We start from the raw sequence: 15,085 nt of genomic DNA on the forward strand, positions 1-15,085 counted from the left end.
CATCGCCGCCGTTGCCGTATAAGATAATGGATAACCATTACACTCCATTTTCCCCCAGCTCCTCACCCACACAACGCCTGCTCTTGAAATATGATGCATCCACTGTGCTTAGTGAGCACTTAATGTCCAAAAGCACCGTGTTTGTTGAGATTTACAACTGCGCCGGCAGGAGGGGGGTAGAAGAAAGAGTGCGTCGTCGGCGTATAATGTTGTTCACTCAATAATTATCTCATTTTATTTACGAAGACAGACAGCTTTAGACGAGGTTAGAGGCTTCCTCTCTATTATCTCCACCTGCCAACCCCCCCTTCCCTCCCTCCCTCTCCCAGCCTGGCCCTAAATGACGTCCTTCATGTCGAGGACTTTCCAAAGTTTCCGCCGAAGAGAGCCTCGTCCTCGCCGCTGTGGAGCGAGCGTAGGGGACGGAGGGCGGGGGATAAAAGTTACGCCGCAGCTCTCTTTGCATCGCAGGATCAATGTCATTTCTAAAAGGATTAGGCCTCCTCTCAGAAATCTATTTTAATTACTGAACACACAGGTAAACAAAGTGGTGGTGGTTCACAGGTATGGATCCGGGCGTCGGAGGAGTATTGATAGCATGTGGCCCCATGTTAACCTCGGGGGCCACGTCGAGAGATCCCGTTGACTGCCCCCCCTACCCAGGTAGGAAGACCATCAGCAGCAGCCTGTTTTCTAGGGAATGCAGATGTGCGACTGTTGTCCGCCGTCACCTGACCAACAGGTGTGGACAGTGTAGCTTTAATTGACAGGAGGAAGTTATTTGCTTAGTTCTGAAGATGTGGACAGAGCCAGTCAATAAAGCATTACATTTGAACTGGAGACCTCTGCTTGGGATGCTACCGGAGCTGGAAGTGTTGCCACTTTCTAAAAGATAAACCCGTCTTGAAGAACGAATCAAAGAATGGTTGTAAGTTGATGCTAATGGCTTCATTTTGTTAAGTGTAAATGTTAATGGATCAGTAATAAATTACTTAATAGTAACTACTTATCACTGTGTATTAAGGTTTTAAAAATGTTGATCAGTGGTTTATTAGTGTCTACAGAACAATCTGACAAGTGCAACTGAACATTTCCATCAGTCGCACTGTAAACAGTAAAGCACAATAACACAGTTGATTATTTAAGCAGTTGCATTTAGCGTCATTTTTTGATGCATGTGCTGTGATTCGAATTAAAAAAGCTGTGTTTAAGCTCCTGTATTCCTGTTTACAATCGTTCACATATTGTGTTTGGAAATAAGAATTATTTATTAGTTATTGGGTGCATGTAAATGAAAAAGAAAGGCGCGCCAGTGCAACCATTGGGAAAATGAATCCACAGCTCCTGGGTTATATGAAGTAATACATTATTTTAAACACAAGTTATTGCTATCAACTTAAAATCTTGTAATGGAGTGAGGTAGCAACTTGAGTTAAGTGAATAATTGATTGATGTTAATAGATCAGTAATAAGGTTTAATGATCGATTATTCAACTTAACAAAGCCAGCAGTAACAACTTACACAGCATTGTTGTTACCAGTCGCTATATTAAGTTGATCAATTGATAGTAAATAAATATAGATCAATAATATGTATTGATAGCTGAATTATTAACTTAAGACATATTTCATTAAGCGTTCACATGTTGTTACAAACAATATAAGTATGTCAAATAAAGGCTTTAGAAATTGCTTGTAATCGGATTATCAAGTTCATGGACTGTTTATTAATGCAGTTTATATCTGTGATAAGCCAGTGAGAGCATTGTTTGGGTTGCACGGCTGTGAAAAATCAATTTGACTGCAGCTCGTCCTCCTGCGGCGTAACTCGAACCCTAAATATTATTTAAACACGAGACGAATACGTGTAGATGGGGCTGATATCTGCTGTAGATATCTTGATATCTATCTTTAATTACAAGTAAAACGACAGTAGCTGCGACACGCCATTGTTGAAGTCATAGATCACACTTACAACGAGGCGGACGCGTCATTCAGCAGAAGTCATGCGTGTCTGTTCCGCTCTCTGATGTTGTGCATGTGCCACAGTGGTGGAGAGCGTCCTTACAGATGTTTTGTTCGCCAGATAAGAGTAATCTGTTTGCCTCAGCGGGCCTGATGTTTCTATGCATGTGTTTGTGCGTCCTGCATGTGTCTGCCTGCCTCCTCCGCCTTGTGTGACCGCGCCGCCTGTGTATATGAGTGTGTGTGTGTGTGTGTGTGTGTGTGTGTGTGTGTGTGTGTGTGTGTGTGCAGGGCTGTCTTTGAGGAAGGAACCCCGCGTCGAGCCGGGTGATTAGGCACGCTGCGCTAGTCACAGGAAATGGAGTAGCTGACGGACAGGCCGAGTGCATTATAGATGAATGCCATGCGTTAGCGGCTCCAAGCCCCCGCCGAATATCTCTCAATTTCCTCCCTGAATGACAAAAGAAGGCACGCACAATTTCCTTGATCCGGAGCATTTGTTTAACTGCGCCCTACCCATTTAACCCACCCATTCAATAGTCTGTCTAGTAAAAGGAAATTTAGACAGTGTCAATTTATACAGCTCTAAGGAAGATCTGATACGGGCGGGCAGGGGCGGGCGATGATACGCCTGCGGAATTTAGTCAGAGATTTATAGTGGGTTAAGACTTGATTTCTGCTGCGAGCTAAATTTAGTCGTCGTGAAATATACCCTAATATTTTTTTTAAGGCTTCATCATCTCGTGTCTCAAAGCCCAAACGCTGCTCCACAAAGACACGCTGATTTCAAAGTTTGATGGTCGAGAAGCTGAGCAGAACTTATCACGGGGGTCAAAGATCGCGGATTACAATGAATATTTGATTTTTTTTTTTTTTTTTTTTTTTTAAGATGCTGTCATTTGTCAAATATCCTTATATCGCAGCTCCGAGCTGTCATCTTTACAGCGATCTCTCTTCCCCCCCCTTACTGTCTTTGAGTTAGTGACAGCTCATCTCTCCCGGTCACTGCTCGACGTCTAGACTTTGAACTCGCTCTGTTTACTCCCTTATCTGTTGTTGTTGTTGTCGTCGTCGTTGCTCTGCAACACACTAGTCGTTGTAATGGTAAGCCGCGGCTGAGCTTGAATCGCCGCCTTCAAAGATCACTGGTGATTTTTTTATTTTTTTTTTTCACAGTGTGTCTTGGAAGGACGGTTTTGTCGTCTGTCAGCGAGGACAGGAGAGAGAATTTGAGTTGATCTGTTGACACACATTTGTCTGTTTTAATTCATTTTGTGTGGTTTTTGACTCAAATAATTCAACCTTTCGTAATTTCTGTCACTTCAGAGGAGCACGAGCGAGGGAGTTTTGATTGCGGTGTGTGTGTGTGTGTGTGTGTGTGTGTGTGTGTGTGTGTGTGTGTGTGTGTGTGACACCAGCTCATGACTAATTTCATAATTAATTGCCTTTTGGAGGACCTAATCACATTATTTGACTCTCTACTGTAGGTTGTGTGCCAATACAGCGTAGCCCGTGGCTTAGTCACAGTGTGCTGGACTCATTAACAAGGTGGTCCGGAGGTTGTCAAACACACACGCATACACGCACGCACACATGAGAATACACACACTCACGAAACAATGGCTACGTATCCAGGTTTTTTTTTTTTGTGCTTTAGCGATTTAGAGGTTAAAAGATGCCCTCTGGTGTATTTGATAAGGATTTGAATAACTGGCTGGTTAGATTTCCCCGGTGGTGTGTGAAAACAGGTCTCTGCTGATGAAGTTATCGCCTGTCACGCAAGCTCCTTCTCCTCCTCCTCCTCCTCCTCCTCCTGCACCCGATCGGACAGATTTTCACAAAAAGCAAAAACAAATAAAAAATCTGACATGATAGTTTGTTTTTGAAGGTCTTCGGCGTCTGTTTATGTCGGAGAGACAAAGACGGGGCACGCGTTTGTGCATCTCGTCTCAGATCGTGTATGTGTGTGTGTGTGTGTGTTCGGCGTATGTCGCCGTCTCCTCTTCCACACACACATACACACGTACACACACACACAGCTTAATTATGACGTTACCAAAATGGGCAGTTTGCTCTGACACCCCGCTTGCAGAATCACACAGCGGACAGACTTAAAAGAGCTCATTAGCTCTCTCTAAAGAGCTGTTTACTGCACACACACACACACGCACACAGTAATAGGCAGCTCTGTTGATGCAGATGGACGCCGAGTGTAATGAGAATGATTAGGCTTCTCTATGTGGAGGCTGGAGGAGGGAAGGAAAGGGGACCGGAGGAAAAAGGGAAAAAAAAAAGGGAAAAAAAAGAAAAGCGCTGGCAGACTTGACGCTTCAGAAGGTGGAGAAGATTTTTCTGTTGGATGTTGTTTCAGCTGAGTGCACGATCTCGCCTCTCCCCTCCCTCTTTCGCCATCTCTCCGCAGCACAAAACACACACATCTCGTGCTTTTTTAGCTTGCGCGCACACACACACACACGGACACGCGCACACAGATTGCTGCATGTGTCCATCGAAATGCTTTAAAATCTCCCTCAGGCCTTAAAAACCCTTGAAAGCTTGTGGAGGTGCTGTAATCAGAAAAGAAGAGGGAAAAAAAAAGGAATGAATGAAAAGATTGAAAGCTCTTTATGAGGCTATACATGAGGCTATTACACACTCGTTTTTTGCAAAAAAGAGCGGATTGGACTCGACAAGTAGCGGAAGCCTTTTCATATTCGAAATATGAAAAGGGCCTTGAAAGTTTTGCTAATTAACGGCAGCCATTTGAAGTGGGTGATGTCAGTTATTAAAGGCGCATCATGTAGTTTTGAGGAAGCAGTTTGAATCAGAAGACATAGACCCTCAGTGACAAAACTAAAACTAATTGTTTTGACAATGTTTTACTTTGCTTGTATGTGGCGGACCCTGCCACCGTTTCTGGCTTCAAAGCAGTGTTTTCCTCTGAGGACAGCTCGCCTATTCAGTCGAAGAAAAAATGAATATCACCTCATTTATCTTGCAGATATTAAAATGTTTAATTCCTTCTCCAAAACTACAGTGAACCTTTTCTTTAATATGCCAGGAAAAAACACTGGCATTGACAATGAATTGGAGAGCCGCTGAGTGACTCTCAAGGTCTTTTCAAAGTGAGTGAAGGAGTGGCTACCTTGAACATCTTTTTCCTAGTTAACCCCGCCCACCCTGCACCGCCGCCGCCGCCACTTTTAAGTGACTTTGCTTTGCGTGCTGCCCTTGGTTTACATCACGTCGAATTAGAGGATACACACTGAATGATTCCAAAGTCAATCCTCATATGTTTTGGAGAAGGAGCCGGCGAGTTCAAAGCGCTCAGTTCAAAGCGCCCGTCCTCATTTGAATAACGTAGAGTAATCGCTATTACCTTATTTAAATAGTGCAAGTTATCATTTGGCCTTCATTTGCATTGCTGGGGTAATCACTGTGTCTCTGCATTAACCTCATTATAGAGGAGATGAAAGCCCTGATGGAGCCTGACACGCTCTTTTATATATGTTATCTTTATTAATGACGGAATTAGAAAGATTCATGTTTCTTTAAATGGAGGACATATCGGAGTTTGATGGAGTGTCAAACTATGCGGAGGGAAGGGGTGCGTGTGATTCACAGGCCTTGTTTTATTTTCTGTCTCCTCCATCCCCTCCTTTTTCTTTTCCAGCGCCGTCCATTTCTGTGCACGCGTCTCTGCACTGCCAAGTGGAAACCGGAGCATTGGCACTTAAAATGAAGCCCGAAACAGGCCAATTCGTCCTGACAGCACAAAGACACGTCCGTCCCGACACGTCATAATATTTTGCCTCGTTTTCGCGACGCGCCGCGGCTTTTTGTTTTCTCAGGACATGCGTTAAATCAGCTGATATTTGTCCTGAAACAGCCCTGATGCTCACATCCGAAATTCTTGCTTGATTGCATGTCACTGCAGACTGGCGTTCGAAAATAACTTCACTGCAGTGACACACTTTGGGGGATTAAATGTCAAATCAGTGGGAGTAGTTAATCCTGTATTGCTGAATTACTACAGAAGGAGGGAAACATTGTAAATTAGTGTTTAAAATAACTGGGATTGAAAGAAATCCTAAAAAATAAAAAATAAAATGTACATGCTCTGTCTTTATGTAGTGTTTCATGAACATGTTTCACTTCCTTATAAACAAGCTTTATTTTGAATATTTTAAACTCATAATTTGTATACGTTTATAGCTCATTATAATGTACAAACTACTATCAACATTTGATGAATAATTAGATAAATGGTATACATTTAAGTAGGCTGTGTGATTTAAAAATAGCCACAACAAATTGATGGCAAGTTTTGGATGCAGGCAGTCGGGGTGGTTAACAAATTCAAAGCGCCATCTAAAATGGCCGTCCTGGCTAAGTGTAGCAACTGTGGACTGATTTTAAAATAAAATATTTCCACATACATGAGTGGAGAAGAGTCGGCCCCTTTCCCTGTGTGTTGACCTACAGATTTGATTAACAAACACACAAGCACGATTATGTTGTTAAGCGACGGTAGTCCTGTTTTATCAGGATTAGCTACTTCGCTACTAGCTAGTTCGTGAATGGTAAGCTAACTGAATTGCCAAACGTCCACTTGTCAAAATGTGTGTTTGCAAATGCTTATTACAGCTAGGGAAGGACAGACGTGACTGTTAAGTGAACTGCATCCTCTTGCACAATATAAGTCACCAATGCAAACATGGCCGTCACCCTGATGCAACTGTATTGCCTCCAAAATTCTTGTTTAATTTGACAGACATCGTGTGTTTAATTTGTGGCATAAATTAAACGGGATCAAAAGTTAATTATCTCTCTCCCTAAAAACTACCATGTGTATTTCATCTTAAATAAGGACCCATGTTGGTCCATCTGATGGGGAGGGACCTTCCTCTCTGTGGCTCTCTTGTGTTGGCTAGTAAGGCGCTGTGTAACAAAGAGAGCATTGAAGTGCAAAGGCAGGTTCAAGAGTCTAGAAAATAACAAGCCAAAGAATAACTCCACTACCAAGCCAGAATACAGAAATAGAGTAAAGTTACTGCAGCTCAGGTTGGCCTTTATTTTGTAGTTAATGCATATTTAAGATACCATGTACATACAAATGATACATCTATATGGTATCATGCTTTTTTTTTTTTTTTTTGATAATTCTCATGTTAACATTATTTCATATAGTGATACTTCACCCCGTCTGTCAGGTCCCAGCAATTTCAAAAGAGACATTATTATCATATTGTTATGGATCAGGGTCAGGCACTTGACGGGCACAGTTGTTATGTCTTGCTCAACAGTGGTGGTCAGAGATTGGATTACTGAGTGGAGGATGACTGAATGACAAGTGAAGGTGGATACTTCTGCGGCAGAACCTGACCTCGGCATCGGTGAGGCAGTTTCAGAGCCGCGCTCCTTCAAACCTTCAAGGCGAGACGCTGAAAAGACGTTCTGCAGCGACTGTAGCTCCTGAGTCAGATGTGGGGGGGTGGTGGGTGGACTGTGGATTAGCGAGAGAAGGTGTATACTGATCTTCAGAGCCTTTGCCACGTGTCTCCCACTTTCTCTTCAGCTATGTATTATCTATTAATGCTGACAAGCTAATGTTGAAATAATAGAGATTTCTCGCGCACTGCCGGACCAGCGTTTTTTTTGCTTCTGGCTACAGATCAGACATGTAACTTGAGAATACAATACCGAGAACAACGCAACTTTAAAAGCCCTTGAACATTTTTGTATTTACTCTGCTTCTATGATGCAGTTCAACAGTTCATTAATGACATTATTTATTTAGGATTATTATTTTGTTCATTCTGTGTTGGGATTATATAGCATTAGGGGCAACAGAATAAACAAAGTGTGCCTGCTAGGTAGTGCGTGAAAGGACAAACTGCATCCTCTTTTGGATTCAGTCACTGTATTACTGTTGATTTTCCATATATAAAAAAAGCACGGAACAACAATATAATGGTGTATACAATCCAGGCTGCTATTGAAGGCTTGTTGTGAAACCTGTGTTTGGCCTCAAGCCTCATTTTCTCTTATTTTGTCCGGTCTTCCCGACTGGTAATTTTCTCCTTGAAATACTGCCCTTTTATATTGCTGCTTCCACTTAATATATTCTCAATATTAAAGGAGCCTCCCAGCTAATACAAAACTTTCCTCCGCTCAGCTCTTTGTCTGAGGCGTTCCCTGCTCGGTACACTGGGAGGGTGACAGGCTTGCCAGCCCCTGCTAGACTCCCCTCGGCTAAAATGTTGTAAATTAACACAATTAGCAGATCGCCATTCTGCTAATTAGCCACTGGCGTCTGCCGAGAGATGGCTAGAGAGGAGAATCAGAGAGGAAATAGGAGTCTGGGGATTCCCCCCCTCCTCGCCTGTGTTGTTACCAAACAAACACAGGGCCTCGGAAAAGAGAGCAAGAGAGTGTGAACGTGTATGTGTTTGTGCCTGCGTGCTTTTTTGTTTTTTTTTTCCCCGTGTATGTCTGTGTTTGCAGTAGCATAAATGGATGGGAGGAAGAGAAGATTTGCTCCTCCATGAATGGATTTTATTGTGCGTGCCTGCTTTACTCGCACAGGCACAAAAACACACACATAAACCAATTCCGAAGGAGGCATTGCTCACCAGACCCCCGACTGTGGATCTCTACATGCAGCCGCCGCCAGTCAATAAGTCGGAGGAAGCAGCCTAAATGACACCGATATTATCCTTTATTTGTGTGCACTAAGTCAAATCAAACAGGGTTCAATCTGCCGTGCGGCTGCTGTGATTACGCCCCGTCCAGCCTTTGATAGCGCCACGGCTTTGATAGTGAGACAACGATGGAGTCGCTGTGTGACTGTCAGTGTTTGCAGATGGCATTGGCTGGGATTAAAGGAAACAGTGGCTCTCCAGCCTCCTGAGGCAATAAAGGGGAGAGCCAGGTGAGTGTGTCTGAGATGAGATGGAGCAAGGAGGGAGGGAGGGGAGGAGGCGAAGCGAGCACAGAGGGAGTAAATAAGAGGAGGGGTGGCCATGAAGAAAGAGCAGAAAAGGGAATGAAAAGGAGAGATATATATCGAAATAGATGGAGTCAGAATAAAGGGAGGTGAAGAGAAATAAAGGAGGATCTAGCAGGAGGGGAGGTGGAAAATGGTCGGCAAAAAAAAAAAAAACGCGAAGAAGAGAAGCTGAGAGGAAAGACAAGGCGGCAGGGAGGCATAAAGAAGAGAGGCAGACAGAAAGGTAAAGAGAACGGTAGAGAGAGAGGTCAAGGTGGAGCTGTGCAGACAGGAACTAAGCTTGAGACACAATGTGTTGTAATTCATTGCTCGCTACAGCTACTGTGTGCGTGCCTGTGTTTGTCCGTCTGGGTCAGTGGATGCGAGCTCGTGTGTGCGCGTGTGCACGTCAGCACGCCTGAGTGCAGGCACAGATAGTTTTTTTTTTAAATGCCTGTGTGTCTGAGCACAGGTTTGTGTGTGTTTGTGTGTTCGATGAAAGCACCGTGAGCCAAGGGGGGTTGGATGTGTATGGGTGTGCGTGTGTGTGCTGCTTTGTGGCACTCGGCGAGGCGCATTTTCAAACCCATCTCCAGCCACCTCAGATGAGCCGGGGATTATAGAGTGACCCTCAATGCCTCTGTCTTATTGGTCTGGCCAGGGTGCATTAGGCTGCCGTAACCAGCCATCCCACCACCCCTCTGTGCCGCACTGTACCTGCAGACACACGCCGTCCTTTTCACGATCTGTGGAAATTAACATTTCATGTGTGGTTGGACACAAACCCTCTCGTGACACGAATCAGGAAGATAAATAAATAAAAACAAAGCCTCAGCAAACAAGCCTCCAGATGAATGTCACCTTTTTAATTGACCACCTTCCGTCGCAGGCAATTTGAAGGTGTTGTCATTTTAATTATTGCTAAAATGATTTTAGCATGTCGGTGTGCTCACGTGCGCTGTCTGTGTCTCGTTTCTCTCAGGCTTAAAGATGCAGTGGACCCCCGAGCATAGCCAGTGGGCCGAACAGCATTTCGACATCTCCTCCACTACGCGCTCGCCAGCCCACAAGGCCGAGGCCTACAGGGCGGTGCCCGGCCACCTGCAGCGCTCGGCCTCCTACCAGTATGCCTGGGCCAATGACGACATCTCAGCCCTCACTGCTTCCAACCTGCTTAAGAAGTACGCTGAGAAGTATTCCGGCATTCTGGAGATGCCGGGCTCTTATTCAGAGGGCCCCGGAGTCCCAGGAGTGATGAATGGCCGGAAAGGCGAATCAGAGCCATGGCAGGATGGCGTCTATCCCATGAGCTGCATCCCAGAGGGGGTTTCTGTCAGAAAGGGAGGTGTGGCGGCGGCTTCAGAGGTGGTGTCTGGCATGTGCAGCTCCCCCGGCCTGGCCTCCAGCACCCTGAGTGAGCCAAGCTACTCCAGCAGCAGCTGTGGGAGCCACACTGCCACGGCCCTCCATTCCTCCTCCATGCCCTCTCAGGAATACGGCCCTGCATACAGCAGCTCTTACCTGCACAGTAGTTACAGCTCCCAGTCTGCCCCCACCCCGGCACTTCCCTCCCCACTGCACAGCTCTGGGCTTCTGCAGCCACCCCCTCCGCCGCCCTCCCACCCCACTTTAGTCCCAGCTTACAACGGAGGCTCCCCCAACTTGTCTAGTTATAATTACCCCCCAGCAGGCTACCCAGCTCAGAGCTCGGTCGGGCCAGGATACAGCCCTGGGGGAGCGCCCCCTCCTTCCTCGTACCTCCCCTCAGGCATTGCTGCACCTACACCCCTACCCCCCTCTTCTGCTTTACCTGGATACCCATACCAGAGCCACAACCTGACCCCAATCGCCCCCACTCCTCTCAACAGCAGCTCCTCCAACTCACTGAAGAGGAAAGCCTTCTACATGACAGGCCAAGGAGAGATAGACTCCACTTACGGTAACTTTGGCTATGGCCAGGCTCGGAGCTCAGCTGAGAGCCCAATGTACAGGATAGCAGACAGCAGCAGTACAAATGGAGGCGCCAACAGCGCCAGTGGTGGTGGATTTGACAGAAGTGCTGAAAAGGCGTCTTTACCTTTTAATCCTCAGAAGCAGTCCACGATGTCCTCGGAGCAGCAGCAGAGGAAGTACAGCAGCCAGGTGACTGGTGGGCCACTGACTCCACCGGCCTACGTCTCCTCCACCCTGGGGGGGTCCCGCTCAGCAGATTCCCTTGTCAGCTTCACCTCCCCTTCCCTCAGTGAGCAAGGTGCTGATGATCATCGTCTGCACCTCTCCCACTCAGCACCAGGGCCTACCTCCTCCTCATCCACTTCCTCCTCCCGGCCTGCCGAAGAGCAGCTAAAAACCAGTGACCCTCACCTCCTAGACATGGTTACCTCTGAAATCGTTCAACAGGGTCCGCCAGTGGATTGGAGTGACATAGCAGGACTAGAACTGGCCAAGGCGACCCTGAAGGAGGAGGTCCTGTGGCCCATTCTGCGCCCGGACATGTTCAGCAGTTTGGGACCAGCCCCACGTTGCGTGTTGCTGTTTGGCCCCAGGGGCAGCGGCAGGACGTTGCTGGGTCGCTGCCTGGCCAGCCAGCTGGGTGCACCATTCCTCCAGCTCAGCGGTTCCACATTGGCCACCAAGTGGCTGGCAGACGGAGAAAAAATTATTCGGGCGTCCTTCCTGGTGGCTCGCTGCAGGCAGCCCTCAGTACTGTTCATTAGTGAGGTGGACATGCTGCTGTCAGCCCACCTCAGTGAAGAAAGCCCCATCAACCGGCTGAAGGGGGAGCTACTCACCCAATTGGACTCACTCCTTATGGGCTCAGGCGACGACGGAAGCAACCAAGTGTTGGTGGTTTGCTCCACAAGCAGACCCCAGGACATGGACGAAGGGCTGCGCAGGTACTTTGCTCGGAGGGTCCTCGTGCCCCTGCCGGACAGCACAGCCAGACACCAGATCGTGAACCAGCTCCTGGCTCAATCGCAGCACAAATACTGCATGAGTGAGGAGGAGCTGGCACTGCTGGTCCAGCGTACTGAGGGCTTCTCTGGACTGGATCTGGCCAGACTCTGCCAGGAGGCCCTCGTTGGTCTGTTACATGTCTCTGCACAGGGCATGGACATGACGGGTATGATGCCCAGGGGACAGGTCAGGCCCCTCACCTACCAGGACATTGAGAGTGTCTTTTGTAAATTCCAAGCCAGTATATCGCAGAAAGAGATTGACACGTACACTGAGTGGAACAAAATGTTCGGCTGCAGCCAGTGAACAGATAGATTCCGCCCTTGAGAAAAAGAGGCATCCACAATTCCTCCCCTCAGGGCAGAAGCATTGTGCTGGAGGGAAAGGCACGCAGAAGGCCAACACAAGCCCACTGAGTTCTCACAAGCAGGGTTTAGATGCACCGAGAGACCTGGTTTGATGAGACAACTGGCAGTTTTGCAGTTAACGAGCAAGAGTTTTAATTTGAATGCTTGACAGGCATTGTTTACACATTGCAAGCAAGTTGGCTTCAGAGGAGACGCCCCAGTGTCTGTGTATATATCTTTATGTTCTTGTTCTTGAGATTTAGTTGGCTATCCAAGTGCCTGAAGTGGTGCTTTCTGATTTTCCTTTCTTTGTTTATTTGCCTCACAATCTACATTCATGGCATGAGCTGATGATTATTAAGAGCTTTAAAACTTCAGCAGTGAGTCTGAAAAACAGAGATTGACAGTTGCCATCAGTGGTGGTCAATCATTCTTTATTGTCTTGCTAAGAGCAGTAATCCATCAGGGTGGCAGTAGTCTGGGCCCTGACTCACACTCATCTCTTCTGATCCTGTGTCTGCAAAACAAACAAACGTAACAAACAAAACTCAGGAAAGCGTTTGTGAATTGTACAGTACCTCAAGATATTTTGACGAAAAGCACTAAGATCTGACAGGAGAATCCGCGGCGGTTTGGCAGTTTGACGAAGCAGTGTTAGGTGTTCCTCAGCTGGCTAGGATAGATAGCAAAGAGGTGACAATGAATGTACTAGATATGTTCTGGAAAGATGGAACATAATCAACGGTGAGAGTAAAAAACGTTTTTTCTTTTTTTCTTTTTTCTTTCCTCACAGCAGGTGCGTTAGTTACCTGTTTCTACTTGACCAATCCTGAAGCTTATCTCCATCGCTGTTCAAAAATGTAAAACCGCGTTGCCCAGCGTTGCCGTTTGGGGGTTACAAGAGCCAGGATGGTGGGAGTTGTATATTTATTAAAACAACCATAATCAACATTGTTTATATTATGTATGTGATCTAGGCTATATGGTCAGGCTGCATGGAGGCGCCATCAGTTTGTCAGCTAAAACCTGCGCAAAATATCGTCTCGTTTATCATTTATTCTCTGACGACGTTAACTTGATGCTAAAAGCAGCTCCAAAAAATGTAAGGGAATTGTTTGACACTTTGGGAAGTACACTGGTTTGCTTTCTTACCTTGAGTCAAAGGTTTCTACAGTAGCACAGAACGCTGGCACTAGAAAGGGCCTTTGGCATTTTTTTATTCGGTAGATGCCACTAAATCCTACACACTGGACATTAAAATGAGAAGATTAACCTTTTGTAAGCAGCCAGTTAGCTTAGCATGACAGCTAACATGGCTGTCGAGGCTGAAATGTAAAAAAATTTGTGATTATAAGCTATCAGGCTGCTAGCTCTAGCCTTATATTCGGTCGAACTCTTGGCAAGAGGGTAAATAAGCATATTTCCTGAAATGTGGAGATTTTCTTTTAAATCACGGTGATATCAAAGACAATTTAAAAAATGTTCGACTGTTGTTGGTTTCAGCCTGAAATGCCATGTTGGATACGAGTAAGAAGCTAATCTGTTGTGTTCAAGGAAAACCTGTTTTTAAAACAGGAAACTAGGATCAAGGGAACTAATTCCAGACACACTTCCTAGTTTTTAAGTTGGATCGGAAAACACAACTACAATACAGAAGTATTGATTCTGCAAAGTTGCCTTGTCACTCTGACTGTTTAGCTGTATTTGAACTGGATTAGCTGCAGAATGGGATACCACTCCTGTAATTGTAATTAGACAGGGTCATTCATCCAGCAGGTACATGTCTACAATTTAGTATGTAAAGTTGCAAATCAAGAACAAATTACAGTTTTTGCCAGAGGTCGGAGGTCATTTGATAATAACTATTCTGATTGAGATCTCTCAAAAACAACTAGTGTTTTTATTGAAGTGGCCCTGATATGTTAATCAGATTTCAATCAGAAAATAGATTTTTAATTAAAGATGTGACTGCCCCGGACTAACTAATCCAATTCAAACCCTATTTTTTCTCATCTGTAATCGTATCGTCGGTTTTACTTTTCACTATATTTACACAGATGACACGAAGCACGTAATCTAAATGCATTTGGGTACTTACTTTAATTGAAAAAAGCTTTGTAATGTGAGTGAGGAATTTTGGAGCTAGTCTTAAAGTCCTTCTTACCTGAGGGTTATCTGTTGCCCGTCGTATTGCATTGGAATGTAATTTTGTCTCTTCCTTGTCACTGTGTGAGACGCTGTCCTTGAGCTCTGCTGTTGTGACATGGGAGTGCTTCAGATAGTTTAATGTACGTGCACTAAAGCATTTTGTGTGATATTGTTTTGTCGAATTGTATTGATGCCAATCGGCAGCGCTTTGATTTGTTTTGTTTCGTCTGATATTTATCCCGAAGGAGATTTCATTTATCTGAGCTGATGATCAGTTTTTACACTTTTATTGTTTTCTTTTTTTTTTTAAACCTTTTTTTTATAATATCAGTGTTGAAGTTTGAGCTACAGACTGCATGTGCCGGCCCGCTCTGTGCTGCTATCTCTGGTCGAGGCACCATCGGTGCAGCACCTGATGTGGGTGGGTGGGTGGGGGGGGAGTTCTGCTGAGCATCAGCAAAACTGACGGAAAGGAAAGACAAGCCAGGCAGTGTGGCGGCAGCACAAGAGGGGGAAAGCAGAGTGGTCCGTCAGAAAACCACCCTCAAAACAATCTGTACCAGAATTCCTTCTGTCAGCAAATCCTCTGGAGAGAGAGTCCCTTTAGACAGAAAAACCTACTAATGCACTTCAGAGCACACATCAACAGCACAGGCGCTCTCTCTCCACAGCCGAC

General features: G+C 45.6%; 1 protein-coding gene across 4 annotated transcripts in view; it reads left to right on the forward strand.

Moving 5' to 3' along the window:
* LOC119015644 (fidgetin-like) overlaps positions 1 to 14,811 on the forward strand; it is a 41,926-nt gene extending 27,115 nt beyond the window's left edge. For all 4 annotated transcript variants that reach the window (XM_037091861.1, XM_037091857.1, XM_037091858.1 and 1 more), the window contains exon 3: positions 9,939 to 14,811. In XM_037091861.1, coding sequence (XP_036947756.1) covers positions 9,939 to 12,220 — 2,282 coding nt within the window. In that variant the 3' untranslated portion in view covers positions 12,221 to 14,811. The remainder of the gene's footprint in view (positions 1 to 9,938) is intronic.
* Positions 14,812 to 15,085: the final 274 nt, after the last annotated feature.

This window comes from Acanthopagrus latus, chromosome 24, assembly GCF_904848185.1.
Source record: "Acanthopagrus latus isolate v.2019 chromosome 24, fAcaLat1.1, whole genome shotgun sequence".
In the NCBI taxonomy this organism is placed as follows: domain Eukaryota; kingdom Metazoa; phylum Chordata; class Actinopteri; order Spariformes; family Sparidae; genus Acanthopagrus; species Acanthopagrus latus.